At 54.6% G+C, this 15,094-nt stretch overlaps 1 protein-coding gene across 1 annotated transcript in view; it reads left to right on the top strand.

Annotated features, from left to right (window-relative positions):
• LOC119114265 (peroxidase) overlaps positions 1 to 15,094 on the top strand; it is a 45,521-nt gene that overhangs the window by 27,258 nt on the left and 3,169 nt on the right. The window contains exons 6-12 of the mRNA XM_037238467.1: positions 4,557 to 4,727; positions 9,460 to 9,633; positions 10,596 to 10,714; positions 12,026 to 12,128; positions 13,671 to 13,868; positions 14,188 to 14,324; positions 14,746 to 14,913. Of these exons, the coding sequence (XP_037094362.1) occupies positions 4,557 to 4,727; positions 9,460 to 9,633; positions 10,596 to 10,714; positions 12,026 to 12,128; positions 13,671 to 13,868; positions 14,188 to 14,324; positions 14,746 to 14,913 (1,070 nt within the window). The remainder of the gene's footprint in view (positions 1 to 4,556; positions 4,728 to 9,459; positions 9,634 to 10,595; positions 10,715 to 12,025; positions 12,129 to 13,670; positions 13,869 to 14,187; positions 14,325 to 14,745; positions 14,914 to 15,094) is intronic.

Here is a 15,094-nt window from a genome sequence, read left to right as displayed (position 1 = left end):
CGTCCTCTCTGGTATGCAGGGAATCACACGTTATGTAACGCAATGCATGAACCTTCTAATGCAGCACATGTCGTGGGCATTCAGAATTTCGAGCAGGACGCCTGAAAAAAACGTATAACTCAGTCAGCCACAAGTATAATGAGTACCAAGACCAAATTGCACGACGTTCGCAAACCAAAATGCTCACGAAATAAGCAGCCTACACAACTATTTGGAGCGCAAGCCATCAAACCCTAGACAATCTTCAATGATGGAAAAAACAAGTTGTGCATCGCGCAGTGATCGCCGTGCATGGTGAAAAATGACATGTAAAACGAGATATGAAAATCGTCCTCAAATTGGTATCAAACAATGTACCCCAAACAGGAAGTCCTCAGCAGCATTCCGAAGCGAATATGTGTTAGGACCTACCATTGGCACCATTCAAGAGCACGCGGTCGGCGGTCCGCCCTCCTCCCTGGCGCTGCGCGGGTGGTGGGCTGCCGCTGGGGAGGCAGGAGTGGACGCACAAGGACCGGTCCTGCAGTGGACGGTGCCACGGATGGCCCCCAGCCGTGCCTCGCCAGAGCGGCCTGTTATGTAACGCTTACGTAAGATGCCAGACTACTGCAGCCTTTTTGCCGGAAGGGACGGCCGCCCAGCGCGTGCAGACGTTGCGAGGCAAGGTGCACAGAGTGATAACAGATGGGCACGTTTACTGCTGTGTTGACCTCGCTTCTTCGTTGCAGGGGTCCGTGCTGTCCAGTCAGAGAGCTAGCCGGGCTGCTGGCTGTGTCCAGCCTCTTGTTTGCCAAAGTGTGCAGGTTTGCGTATCCGGTAGTGGGGAATGCGCTGATCAGATTCGTGTGTGCCAGCCTCGGTCAAACGCTGGCTGCGGGTTGGTTGGATTCCTGTCTGTTTGAACATGCCGAGGCGAGCGTATTGGACTCAGCGATGATGTGACCCGTGTGGCATGACATGGCCACGTGAACGCTACCTTTTATGTGTGCTGGCATGGACGATGCGCATGTCACGATGCCTTTCGGCGGATTTCTATCGGCCAAACATGAAAAAACTGACAGTTTACTTTGGGCACGTGGCTGCAAGATCCTTGTTTTTTTTTGCAGGGGGAGGGGACGTCTGATTTCTATCAACAGCATGTCAGTCGGTGCATTGACCACGTTTGTCACGCACACATATTTGACTAACAAAATTTGCGATTTATACCTCTGTAACTTTACCTGTACGGCTGAAACTGAGACTAAGGTGATTTTAAACAAAACTTTTTCCCGTTCACCTCCGGATTCTGCGTGGAGTTAGAATAAAATATAGGATTTTGTGCACTAACAAAGGTATAATACGCGGTAACTAATATTCCTCTGGTCACTTAAATCTCGTCCATGTACAAAAGCCTGTACAATTTCTAAAAAATGGAACGCTTAAGTTCAGCATCATGGTGTACAAAATATGTTTACCAATGGCCATTGGATATGCTCCGCCCGTCGCTGCACTACCGGTGAATGGGGCGCGGTTCCCCACCGGAGTGTTAGCGCGGTTGACTTTCTCCCGCACCGACGGGGCTGCTCGTGCTATCCCCAGATTGCCCGGTTGGGTTTCTTTTCCCGGGTCACGAGGTGATAAACTGGTGGTCTCACACCAGGGCCAGGGGCAAAACCAAACCCTCGCTGGTTTGAATGACAGTCTTTACGGGCCTGATCCTCGCCGAGTCCTCATCTGCAGTGTTCTTTAGATTCCTGTGGATATGACAGACGGTCCGCGCGGTAGGGTTTGGCGTCAAAAAGGCTGTGAGGCGCCTTCGTCGTTTGCCTATACTCAGCTCACATCCACAAGTTTGGCTGGCAAACCGAAAAATGACCCTAGGCTCACCTGAGGGTATGCGAGATAAGATGAAGCTATTCCAAGTAACTTTCGCTCAAAGTAGATAAACGTGTCATTATGCATTAAACTGAAAATCGGAAATCAGCCCTTTTGGCTATAGATAGCAGTGCACACCCTCGTTAATGCACAATGATGACGATGCCGTCTCGACATTTGGGGACTTGGGGTCCACATCTAGAAGTCGTTTGAGAACGCCAACATGGTTTGCAGGATTGTATATATATATATATATATATATATATATATATATATACATAATGCTGCAAATAATTACTCACGAATCGGCACACATGTATGACATCATTGTTGTAATCTGCGTCTAAAAACATTCCAAAAACTAAGGAACATACAGATTGACAGTTACCTAGCATGACATTGGAAACGCCATTGCTATAAGATATGTAATTTCATTCGAGCACGTTAGCTTATGAATGTAAAACAAAAAGAGGTTCATCGTTTCACTCTTACCTCTATGGTATCTAGTCTCAATTAAGCTGTTTTGAATGCATTAAACACGGTCTTTATCTACATTTTGTGCTCTCAAAATGCGGCACAACGCAGTAATCCATCTGTTACGTACTTCATTGCTCTAGGCTGCTTTGTTCGGGAGTTATGGATTTTTACACTCCCGTAACCGTGCTAGAGCACTGTGCATTTACGTCCGCCCAGTGCCTGACCCCGCTCCTGATACCGTCTGTAAACCGCCGAGCACGGCTGAGTAGATGGAGCACGTCGAAGTGGACCCCATGGCGTTCGCAGACGCCCGACCCTGGTCGAGCGTCGGATGTCGTGAGCTTAACTCATGTAGCCGGGAAGCCGTGCCGCCAGCTAATCATTGGAGAGCTGAGGGTGCTTGGGCTGCTTGGGCTGCCGCTAGCCACCCATCCTTCACCGGCTATGTGATGTGCAGAGCTGCCGAAGCATTCAATTGCGGCATAGCTGACCATTTGGTAAGCCTATTTTATTGCCATTATTATCTCCCGGCCTGGTCCCGCAAGGGAATGCAAGGAAATGACTGTTGCGGTAGCTGGAGGGGATTAAGTTCAGACAGCACGTGACCTCGTTACGCTTTTGTGGCTGGTCGTGTGTGGTCGGTAATCATCTAAAGGAGGAAGTCTGTGCAGGAGCGATTCGTGGTTTTCCGCTAATGCATAGCCCTGCAGGTACCTGTATACGATGAAGCATGGGACCGAGCTGTATTTGGCTAAAATAATAAAGGTTCTTTTCTTAATGATACATTGGAAGCCATATTAGACTTGAACCTTCATATGGTGATGGGGTATGTGTTCAAGTTGCTTTTTGAGGACGAGAGGAATGTTTTTCTTCGCTTACAGGGCGCACTGGATATTTTCTTATTTTGCTACCGCCACATCCGTGACTTTTTATTCTTTAGAGAGGCTTTCATCTGTTAAGTATACGGCGACATTAATTCAACGTAACTAAACCACTTATGCTGGCTATAGTTATTCCTGACCTGGACTGACGTGGTAGGTTAAGGCCGTGCTTCCGTATCGAAATACACCCGTTCCGTACCGAAAACCATACGCATAGTTTCCATGCGTTAGGTAGCAATTACCAGTAAAGGACAGCGAAGCCACAATATTAATATAATTGAGCCTCACCTCGATCACAAAGAAGGCAATTCAATGTGTGTCATGCGCGTGGATTCACGACTAAGCGTAAGACCCCAAGTTCCGCAAGTTACCGGCGGTCCCCCGTCCGCACGTGCTCGTCGTGCCCTCCTCCCTCGTTGTTTTTCCTCCTCTGGGACTCTGTACGCTGGGACCACCGTCTATGTGGTGAAAGGTGCGCTGCCGTGACATGCATCCCAGGCTGAGCTATGCTGGCAGTCGGGAGCTTAAGGCAATATCGCTCGGGACAGGCTATCTCGCTGGCCACCGAACCGTGTGATGTTTCTGTGTAGGGCAAAGGACACGCCATTAGGGGGTGGGGATGGTTCTCGTTACCAGGTGGTTGACTCTCGTTACTAGGGGACGGCTCTCGTTACTATGTGACGACCTCGTTCCTAGGGTACAACTCCTGTTACTAGGAGACGGCTCTCATCACTGGGGGACGGTTCTCGTTATTAGGGATACGTGGCTCGTTACTCGGGAATGACTCGTTATTGGGGAACGGCTCTCGTTACTAGGGGACGGCTCTCGGGACGGCTCTCGTTACTCAGGAATGACTCGTTGTTGGGGAACGGCTCTCGTTCCTAGGGGACGGCTACGTTATTTGAGGGACGGTTCTCGTTTCTAGGGTGACTGCTCTCGTTTCTAAGGACGACTCTCGTTACCATCGGGACGGGTCACGCTATTGGGAGGCCCCCTTTCTAGGGGCAGCTCTCGTTGACTGCGGTTGCGAGGCGCAGACGCTATCTCGGCCTGCGGCTCAGTGAGGCGGCGTTACGGGAGATTGGCGCCCGGCCCGTGCTGCCGCCACCACCTGGCCGCCGCCCGGTCCAGAGGTGTCTGAGCAGCGTCTCACGACCTGTTGCAGGGGTGTCCGACCTGCGCCACCGCCTGTGCTGCCGCCACCGCCTGGCCGCCGCCCGGTCCAGAGATGTCTGGATAGCGTCTCGCGACCTGTTGCAGGGGTGTCCGACCTGCGCCACCGCCCGTTGTCCCGCGCCGTCGCCCGTTGCAGGGGTGTCTGACCCGCGCCGTCGCCTGCTGCAGGGGTGTTCTTCCCGCGCGCGGCCGCGGACGGCGGGTACCTGCCGGCGCCGCGTCAGGTGTGCCGCTACGTGTTCACGGACGAGTACCACGGCGACGCGCGGCTCAGCCTCCTCATGATGCAGTGGGGCCAATTCATCGACCATGACGTCACGGCCACGGCCGCCGGCAAAGGTACGCCGAGTCCACCACTCCAGCGTGAGGCCCAAGGTACGCCAAGTCCGCCGCCCGTGCTTAGACCAAAGGTATGCAAAGTCCACCGCCCTGGTGTTAGGCCTGAGGTACGCCGAGTCCGCCGCCCGGCCTTAGACCTAAGGTACGCCGAGTCCACCGCCCTGGTGTTAGGCCTAAGGTACGCGGAGTCCGCCGCCCTCGTGTTAGGCCTAAGGTACGCCGAGTCCACCGCCCGTCCTTAGATCAAAGGTATGCCGAATCCGCCGCCCGTCCTTAGACCAAAGGTATGCCAAGCCCACCGCCCTGGTGTTAGGCCTGAGGTACGCCGAGTCCGCCACTCGTCCTTAGACCTAAGGTACGCCGAGCCCACCGCCCTGGTGTTAGGCCTAAGGTACGCTGAGTCCGCCGCCCTGGTGTTGGCCCTAAGGTACGCCGAGTCCACCACTCCAGCGTTAGGCCCACCCGTCAGTTTGCCCGACTTGATCAAGGGTCCAGAGCCACAGCCACCGGGAAGGTGGGAGCTTCTCGTTCTGGTACGCGTCCAGAGCCACAGCCTCTGCCGGATGTGCCCTGACAGCGCCCCAGAGCCTCGGCCAGGGCACGAGGTGTTTGGAAGCGGCTAGAACGCATGAACAGTACTAATCACACCATATAAAAGTTATAATTTCGAATGTGACCTGCCAAGGCTGTCACTTCCGCGGTTCCTAGATGTGTATCGCAATTGTGATTTGAAGGGGGCTGTTGCGGGTTTTTGCATGAAGCCATTGCCCCGTGTAATTCTAACTTGTTTGATTTCTTGGGGTTTGCTGCCATATCCTTTCACTTTTAGATGTCATGTTCCATGTGCTTTATCATTAGAGATTCTAAGCAACACTCTTCACCGTTTGAGGAGGGATTTAAACCGTTGGCAACAATCGCATTTAAAAGACGTGCACCTGGTTCCCTTATGTAAGGTTTAATGCTTGTACCTGGTTCCCTTATGTAAGTTTAATTAAACGACGTTGATTGATTTCGGCCACACCGCGCTACCAGACCAAAATTGGTCGTGTTCTCACTGATCGATGAGTGGTACATTACTGCGGATAATTTTTGAATGCAAGTTGTCACGAAAGGCTTAGGGCTGTCTGTTCGGTTTTTCAGTTCGTCCCGCTTGCCATGCTGCAAGGCGCTTGCAAATCTAAGTAGTATGTGAAAGGCATTTAATCTTCCTTTGTGAATGATCGTTTGCCGCGCCTAGACACTGATCTTGGATATAATGGCGCGCGTCAGAGACTGCCTTACCTCTGCGCTGGCAGTGCAGCACCAGCAGCACCAGCTCACAGTTCTCAGCCGCGCTTGTTTTGACCCTGAGCTGTCACTGCGGCACGAGCTCACAGTTCTCAGCCGCGCTCGTCTTGACCCTGAGCTGTCACTGCAGCACCAGCTCACAGTTCTCAGCCGCGCTTAACTTGACCCTGAGCTGTTACTGCGGCACCAGCTCACAGCTCTCAGCCGCGCTTGTCTTGACCCTGAGCTGTCACTGCGGCACGAGCTCACAGTTCTCAGCCGCGCTCGTCTTGACCCTGAGCTGTCACTGCAGCACCAGCTCACAGTTCTCAGCCGCGCTTAACTTGACCCTGAGCTGTCACTGCGGCACGAGCTCACAGTTCTCGGCCGCGCTTGTCTTGACCCTGAGCTGTCACTGCGGCACGAGCTCACAGTTCTCAGCCGCGCTCGTCTTGACCCTGAGCTGTCACTGCGGCACGAGCTCACAGTTCTCAGCCGTGCTTGTCTTGACCCTGAGCTGTCACTGCGGTACGAGCTCACAGTTCTCAGCCGCGCTTGTCTTGACCCTGAGCTGTCACTGCGGCACGAGCTCACAGTTCTCAGCCGCGCTCGTCTTGACCCTGAGCTGTCACTGCGGCACGAGCTCACAGTTCTCAGCCGCGCTCGTCTTGACCCTGAGCTGTCACTGCGGCACGAGCTCACAGTTCTCAGCCGCGCTTGTCTTGACCCTGAGCTGTCACTGCGGCACCAGCTCACAGTTCTCAGTCGCGTTAGGCTGGCAGAACGCGGCAACACCATGGGGAGCGCGGTACAGACAGGCGATGTTTGGTGCCCGTAGCCACGACTTGTCAAAAGCAGGGCCCTTGTCAAGGAAAGCCGCGCCCGAACGCTGCCTGATGAGACTGCTTAACACAGTAAAGTTTCCAGTCTTGAGCCCACAAAGCAAACTAGCATAGACCAAAGCAATTGGAAGTTTTGAAAAACAAGGCACTGAAAATTTGTCCTGCGTCCTTACCACACTTACGTGAAGCCACTAGCACTCGCCATGGCCAGAAAACTGCGGCACACTTTATCTAGATAAATGACAACTAGACGTGCAGTTGTCCGCTTCTTCAGTGTCCCAACCCAGCGCAAGGCGGTTTGAGTCCATAGGAAGGCGTATCCAATACGCACAAAGGTGCCGCTGAAGGTGATGGTGACTACGTCGTGTGTTTCAGGCCAGGGAAATGCCAAAAGAAATTATGATCATGGGTTAAGCATTTTTTTATGCTCACCATGTACAGTTGTGCACTAGGATAATCGCAATGTACGAAATGATGTGAATGATGATGAGCATGTGATAGCAGCCCGCAACCACTACTACGCTCCGTAGTATACTCTCATATACTCTCATATAGTATATGAGAGTATATATACAAAAAGAGTATACGTAGTATACTCTCATACGTAGTATGAGATTTACATTGGGTAGCTCGTTCTTATTAGCTGGCCATTTCCACGAACATGACAACGAAATGTGAGTTCCTGAGAAGTCATGAGTTGCGGCGGGGTATGAACAAAGTTTTGAACGCCGGTTTATCAGAAAGCATGACAGCCATTGGCCATGGCTGATAACTTGTGTTATCCTCGTATTTCTTACAGTAGCGATGTTGGCACGGTAGGTAACCTGACTCACGTAAGATCTTTTCAGTATCATGAAATAATGAAATTGTTTTGACGCATTTAAGAGTTGATTATCTGAAAAGTTTACAAAGTCTTATCATGTCCCTGCTTTTACGTTACATTACAGTACAGTATATTCACCATCATCATCTGCATCTGCGCCATGATCGTTATTTTCATCATTATCATCATCGTGATAAAAAGGTGCGTCAAGAAAGTAGATTGTGATTTGTATAGCTATTAAAATATCCAATGTCCAGCTGTTTTATGCGACTTGAACCATACGGCACTGCCATTATCGTGACGTGTTCCCGTAAAGCCATGCTAGGACACCTGACACGTTGTATCGGTTTATTACTGTCAGTCGGCACTTATCCAAAAGTAAAACGCGTCCATACGTATTTATTCATGCCATACTTCATAGTTTTCTCATAGTTCCTAGAGAATGCTACGCATTGTGGACTGGGTCGAAGTTGACCTTGCCTGACAGGTGCACGGGGTCGAATGCGTTAGCAGTGTAGTTTTAATTTCAGGCTAACAGAAGAGCAACAATCATAATGGTTAAGAATCCGCGATACAATACGTTTCGATACACAAAAGTATTCCTTAATAACAACTAATTTTTTTCTACTATCTCAACTGTAAGAACATATCAAATAAGATCACGGAACTAGCAGCACCATTGCACAAAAAACCATTAGCTTACTTTTTCAGAAATGAACACAAGACACAATTTTGCGGAAAGCCCTCGTCAGGTCTTCTGACGAAGTGCACATTTCCAAGCAGAGGTCATCGGTTTTCGACCGATCATGCGTGTGATGTTCGATGCACACTCCGAGCACTTCCAGTGAGCCACTGGGCAGCGGCAACCCTGCCCCGTCTGGCCACAGGTCCGGGGCTCAGCGGCCTCCCAGCTGCTTATGGAGGTAACTGCTGCGTTTGTCTCACACGTCAGCTGTGTCGCCTTGAAACGCGCCAGCTGAGTGGAGCCCGCTCGGACCGCGTCTGGTGTTTTTGCCGCCCGCCATGCCTATTAATGCAACCGGCACAACTCCGGGCACGGGCGGGTCGTTCCGACTCCGGCCAGTGGCGGAACCAGGGCGTCGCCGAGGGTCGGACCCAGCCCGTGGTGATCCGTGGCAGGGAATGGGGATACCTTGATTGTCGGGGTCAGGAACACCGGCTGCCATCAGAACGGTGCATTGCATGTGGAGCAAGTGTTCCGAGGCATCCAAACGCAAAGTGTTGTCGAGGCGGTTTCGGGGCACATGTTCATGTGGCTGGATATCTGAGTGCGCTTCCGCCTCCGATGGCGTCCAGCCATGGCCGCTGCAGAAGTCCCGATGGGGGGTCCCCGTGCCGGCAGTGCTGGAAGTGGCCAGGGCCGAATGCATCGGCTACTGGCGGGGGAGCTCCCGGGCTGGTGGCCGACCGGGACACAACAGCGGCTCCACACATCAGCCAGCGGCTCCAACTGTGCGAGTGGCACTGCATGTCCTCCCGGTCTCGTCAAAACTGCGACTCACGATCGTGCCGCGGCCCGGGAATGACGCGCTAAACTCCCGCCACCACGGGGATGGTCTCTGGGACTGTGACACGGCTGTTCCGCCCACGGAGATGTGTCATTTGTCACAGTTTTCATGATGCTTTATGATAAGGTGTCCTGGACGTAGCAAACTATGCACGTCCTAAAAGCCGATCTCCTGAAACATAAGCAGCAAATGCGTTCCTGGTGTCTGACCGCTGCTCCGTGCATACGTTATCATCGCCTTCACGCGCCTGTGCTGCCATCTGTTGCCGGCAGCGGACAACGGCGCGCCGATTCGCTGCTGCGGGCCGGAGATTGACCATGACCCGAGTCTGCTGCACCCGGAGTGTATGTCGCTGCTGGTGGGCTTCGACGACCCGCAGTTTGCCGTCTTCAACGTCAGCTGCCTGGACTTCGTGCGGTCGTCGCCGGCACCGCTCTGTCAGTACGGTACGTCCCCCGACCCTGTCCCTTGTACCCCTTCCCTTCCCCGCTGCGCCCGGGGAAACAGCGGCGCCGGCGACCGCCACCCACGAGAATGTGGCTGCCGGGGCCACGACTGGCTTGCAGTCGCGAAAGTGTGGTTGCCGGGCTTTCTGACAGCCAGAGGTCTGGTTTTCTATTTATTTGAGGGTCCAGTCACGAACTTCCAGGAGGAAATGGATCAAAGTGAGCGAGAAACATGGACCCCAGCTGATGTTGCAAACCTACGCTCCTGACGTAGTCCTGCTACCGCCGGTGCGGCTGCACTGGAGTGTGTAACGTTTGTGGTCATTGCGTGACGTACAATGGAGCGAAGAATGCCATTCATGAGCAGGGTTTTACAGTCATGAAGGTAACAGTGCTGGAGTGCAAGTGGAGTCCACAGCACTCTGTGTATATACTTATACACGCGTGACGTATACACTTGTTTGAAAATGTACGACGGCGTGCATCGTCGGAAACATGAGAGACTTCAGGAATGTCTGGATATTCTGTCACTGAACAGCAGAGAGCCCATGCGACTGTGAGCCCGATGGAGGCCGGGGCAGGATTCAGCTGAAAGTAAGTTTTGCTGTAGGATGTAATCCATTTGTTTCCATAACCATAAACATTTGTGCCATACTGCCCACTGGAAAGTCCCTTGAACTTGCTGCGCGGTCATTTTGTTTCTCGCAATGCGGCCGATCACCAGCTATGCTCAGCTGGCACCATCTTCACAAACCGTTATCAACTGCCCGCCACCCGTCGCCACCTGTCAACATCCGTCATAACGTGTTACCTTCGTCACCACCTGTCAGCACCTGTCAGCACCGGTCGTGCACCTGCCACCACCTTTCACCACATGCCACCATCTGTGACCACCCATCACCACCCGTCACCACCCATCAGCGGTGCACCACCGCCCCCGGTGACCCCGCTCCATGCTCCAGGCCCCCGGCAGCAGCTGAACCAGATCACCGCCTTCTTGGACGGCTCCAACATCTACGGCTCCGATGACGAGCAGACAAGCTCTCTGCGCGCGCATGCCGGCGGCAGGCTGCGGGTGCAGGTGCGGCCAAACGCTGGCGACATGACATTGCGCGACTGGACGCTAATGACATGACACTGCGGCTGGACGCTGATGACGCGACGCTGCGCAGCTGGACGCTGATGATGCGCCACTGCGCGGCTGGACGCTAATGGCATGACACTGCGACTGAATGCTGATGACATGACACTGCGCGACTGGGCGCTGATGATGCGACACTGCGCGGCTGGACGCTGATGTTGCGACACTGCGCGGCTGGACGCTGATGATGCGCCACTGCCCGGCTGGACGCTGATGACGCGACACTGCGCGGCTGGACGCTATTGACATGACACTGCGGCTAGACGCTGATGACATGACACTGCGCGGCTGGACCCTGATGATAAGACACTGCGCGGTTAGGCGCTCGTGATACGACGCTGCGCGGCTTGACGTTGATGGCGCGACACTGCGCGGCTGGACGCTAATGACATGACACTGCGGCTGGACGCTGATGACGTGACACTGTGCGACTGGACGCTGATGATGAGCCACTGCGCGGCTGGATGCTGATGATACGACACTGCGCGGCTGGGCGCTGATGATGCGACACTGCGCGGCTGGACGCTGATGACGCGGCACTGTGTGGCTGGACTCTGATGGCATGACGCTGCAGCTGGACGCTGATGACATGACACTGTGCGGCTGGACCCTGATGATACGACACTGCGCGGTTAGGCGCACATGATGCGACACTGCGCGGCTTGACGTTGATGACGCGACACTGCGCGGCTGGACGCTAATGGCATGACACTGCGGCTGGACGCTGATGACATGACACTGTGCGACTGGGCGCTGATGATGCGACACTGCGCGGCTGGACGCTGATGACGCGGCACTGTGTGGCTGGACTCTAATGACATGACACTGCGGCTGGACGCTGATGACATGACACTGTGCGGCTGGCCGCTAATGATGCGCGCTGCGCGGCTGGACGGGGATAGCACGCTTGTGTACAGATGGCTCGGTCTACAGCGCGCGTTGGCTTAGGAGCATGGGACAGGGAGCCATCAATGCTGTGGACAACCGCGAATCATGAAAGACATGAAAGACATGCATGGCATGGGCAACACATGGTCAGTGGTGGTCATTGGCATGCCATGTATTCAAAGAGAACATCGTGCTTTTCGATCACGTCCGTTTGCATCGCTCTCATGATCAATGGAAAGTAAGCTGAATGAGGTTCACGGCAGAAGCTCGTTCCCACCGAATTTGATCCTGATCGGCGCAAGGCATGTGCCGGTTCTGATTGGCCGATATCAATTGTTTGAGACTCTGATTGGCTGAACACAGACCACTGAGGATGGCCGTGAGCTGCTACCGATCAGCGCCGACCCGAAAGACGGCTGCAACCGCAACGCCTCGATGGCGGTCAACCAGTACTGTTTCCGCTCAGGTAAGGCCCATGGGCTTCGATGGCGGTAAACCAGTACAGTTTCCGCTCGGGTAGGGCCCATGGGCCTCGATGGCGGTAAACCAGTACTGTTTGCGCTCAGGCAAGGAGCAGGGGCTACGATAGCGGTCAACCAGTACTGTTTCCGGTTGGGTAAAGGCAAGCGCTTCGGTGGCGGTCAACCAGTACTGCTTCTGCTCAGGTAAGGGTCTAAGGGTTCGATGGCGGTAAACCAGTACTGTTTCCGCTCAGGTAAAGGTCAAGGGCTTCGATGACGGTCACCCCAGTCCCGTTCCTGCTCTGGTAAGGGTCTAGGGCCCAGCCCGACGTCGGCCGCCGGCAGCAGCGCTGCGCATTCCTGAAAGGCCTGGCTTTACCCAGGAGCTGGAGGTTGTGCAGGTCCGGACTCTTATCAGATATTTCTTTTTCTGGCGAAGGCTCAACAAGAATTATGTTGTTTATTTGTTTCCTTCCAGCCTGCCATAAACATTCTCAGTGAATTCATTCAACTTCTTTTATAGGGTCATTAGCTACCGAGACATCTCGTCTTTCTGCGTACTGCTCTAGTCTGTTCATGCTGAAGGCAGTTGACTACAGCGCGCTTGGCATCGTTTGATTTGGTCACATGTTCCCAGGGCACTTGTAGCGGCATCTAAAGATTAGTATCGAAGCGGGATTTACGAGGCTCGATGGATGAGCGGGGGCGGAGTGATACGCCAGGTTTTACCACAGGGTTTAATTGTACTGCCGATGGCGTACCGAGTCGACCTTGGCGCTTTTCATTAGACGTTTCAAAAAGTTAGCTTTAATAGGAGCTACTCATTTGAATTTTCGGGCTTGTCACCTTTGTGGAACTGGCTCCTAATATGTCATACAGTGATGGCAAACGTTCACCCTGTCGCTGTTGACAGATGATGGGCACTGGTACCGGCACGGGACGGAAGCCGTCACCGCCACCCAATTATGAGATCGTGTCCATTAGCTTGTAATGGGATTATTATCATGATAGGTGATAAGTCCGAAGCGGTCACCAGGTGACCTGGACAGCTGTCAGGTGACCTGGCCAGCTGTTGGATGACCTTTACCCCGACGACCTGGCCGGTCAGCGGTTGCAAGTCGACCTGTTTCGAATCAGAATGACTCACACGCGACTGCTTAGCGTATAATACTCTACAAAGCTGCTGCTGGTCTCAATGATTATCTAATTCCATGCGTTACGAAGGGCACGTTGAGTCTCATTCTGTCGAGATGCTTAACAGCTGCCCCGAATATGCGCACGCACTCTGCATCCGCTCGCGCGAAATGCGCCGCTCCGCCCTTGCCAGACGTCTTCGTCGCAACCCCAGCTGACCCGTGACTCTGTGACCCCGTAACTTCCGCAACCCCGCGGCCTCGCGTGGCCGCAGGCGACGCGTGTGCTAACCAGCAAATCTCACCCCGTGACTCCGTGACCTCGTGTGGCTGCATGTGACGTGTGTGTTAACCAGCAAATCTCACCCCGTGACCCCCGTGGCTCCCGTGACCCGTGACCTCGCGTGACCCCAGGTGACGCGCGCGTCAACGAGCAGATCTCGCTGACGGCGACGCACACGCAGTGGATGCGTCAGCACAACCTGGTGGCCGACGAGCTGGCCGACATCAACCCGCACTGGGACGACGAGCGGACGTTCCAGGAGAGCCGGCGCATCATCGCGGCCATGATGCAGCACATCACGGCCGCCGAGTACCTGCCGCTGCTGCTCGGTACGGCTGGCGGGGCGGCGCCGGCGGCTGGACGGCAGCGCCCCAGCCCCGCCAGCCTCGGCGGCGGCTGTCGGGGTCGAGGCACAGGAAGAAGAGGGGGAGGGGGGGAGGGGGAAGGGGGCAGCGCGATGAGAGAAGCGGGATTCAGACCTCTATAGCGGCTGTCGTGAGATGGGATGGGTGTGGGGATAGACATGGCTGTTGTGAAGCAGGCACTGAGGCAGCGTGTGTGTGGTCTATATGGAAATAGCTTGACGATGTGCAGGATAGCTGGGTCATTATGATCGTATCGTTACTGACCTGTCCGCCCTTGCCTCAGGTGAAAAGCTGGCTCGCTCTGCCGGTCTGCTCCCGCTCAAGGAGGGCTACTTCTACGGCTACTCCAACACCACCGACCCCACCATCGCCAATGTGTTCGCAACCGCCGCCTTCCGGTTCGGTCACAGCCAGATCCAGGTACGCTCTGAGGCCCGCACACCAGTAGCCGGGTAGTTAGAATTTAGGGCGCGAGATCGAACGATGTTTGGTTCGATTCCCGTCGCGGAAGCATTTCACTGACTTCGGCATACGCCAGTGGGAGGCACCGCAATGCATCAGAACCCATTCACTCAGCTGAGTAACCTCATAGGTACCATGCTCACGCTGCGTCCAGCAGATCGGCGCCAAGACAGCAGATGGATCCGCATTATCAGAGCTAGCCCCCCCCCCCAGGCTAGCCGCGGCGCATCCGTGACGACAGAAGCCGCCCGCACGTGTGACCTGTGCCGGCATGTGATCCGGGTGTGCCGGGACATCGTGCGGGTGTGAACCGGGGCGCGTCAAATGGCTGCGCGCCGCACGCCCGCCACTGACCGCTGGTTGCGTTCGTCGCGGGCAGGGTCTGATCAAGATGATGGGTGCGTTCGACAAAACCGAGGACTTCACGCAGCTGCACCGGCTGTTCTTCAACCCGACGCGGCTGTACCAGACGAGCAAGATGGACGCGCTGACGCGGGGTCAGCTCAACACGTGCAGCAGGGCGGCGGACGCTCACCTCACCAGCCAGGTCGGTCCGCCGCGCGCGGATCAGCACGGCGGGCGAACACGGGGAGCGTCGCAGCGCGGGGTGAACGTGTCTGACGCGTCAATACTAAGCTGTGCGTGCGACAGTTGGTGCTGGGCGTGTTTGCGTATCCACGCTGTAATCGGGAGAAGCTGCGACGCACTCTATCAAATCGAGTGTCGAG

Source organism: Pollicipes pollicipes, unplaced genomic scaffold, assembly GCF_011947565.3.
Source record: "Pollicipes pollicipes isolate AB1234 unplaced genomic scaffold, Ppol_2.1 Scaffold_7262;HRSCAF=8765_pilon_pilon_pilon, whole genome shotgun sequence".
Lineage (NCBI taxonomy): Eukaryota > Metazoa > Arthropoda > Thecostraca > Pollicipedomorpha > Pollicipedidae > Pollicipes > Pollicipes pollicipes.
The sequence above is the reverse complement of the archived record's forward strand: the minus strand, read 5'-3'. Positions and strand labels throughout refer to the sequence as shown.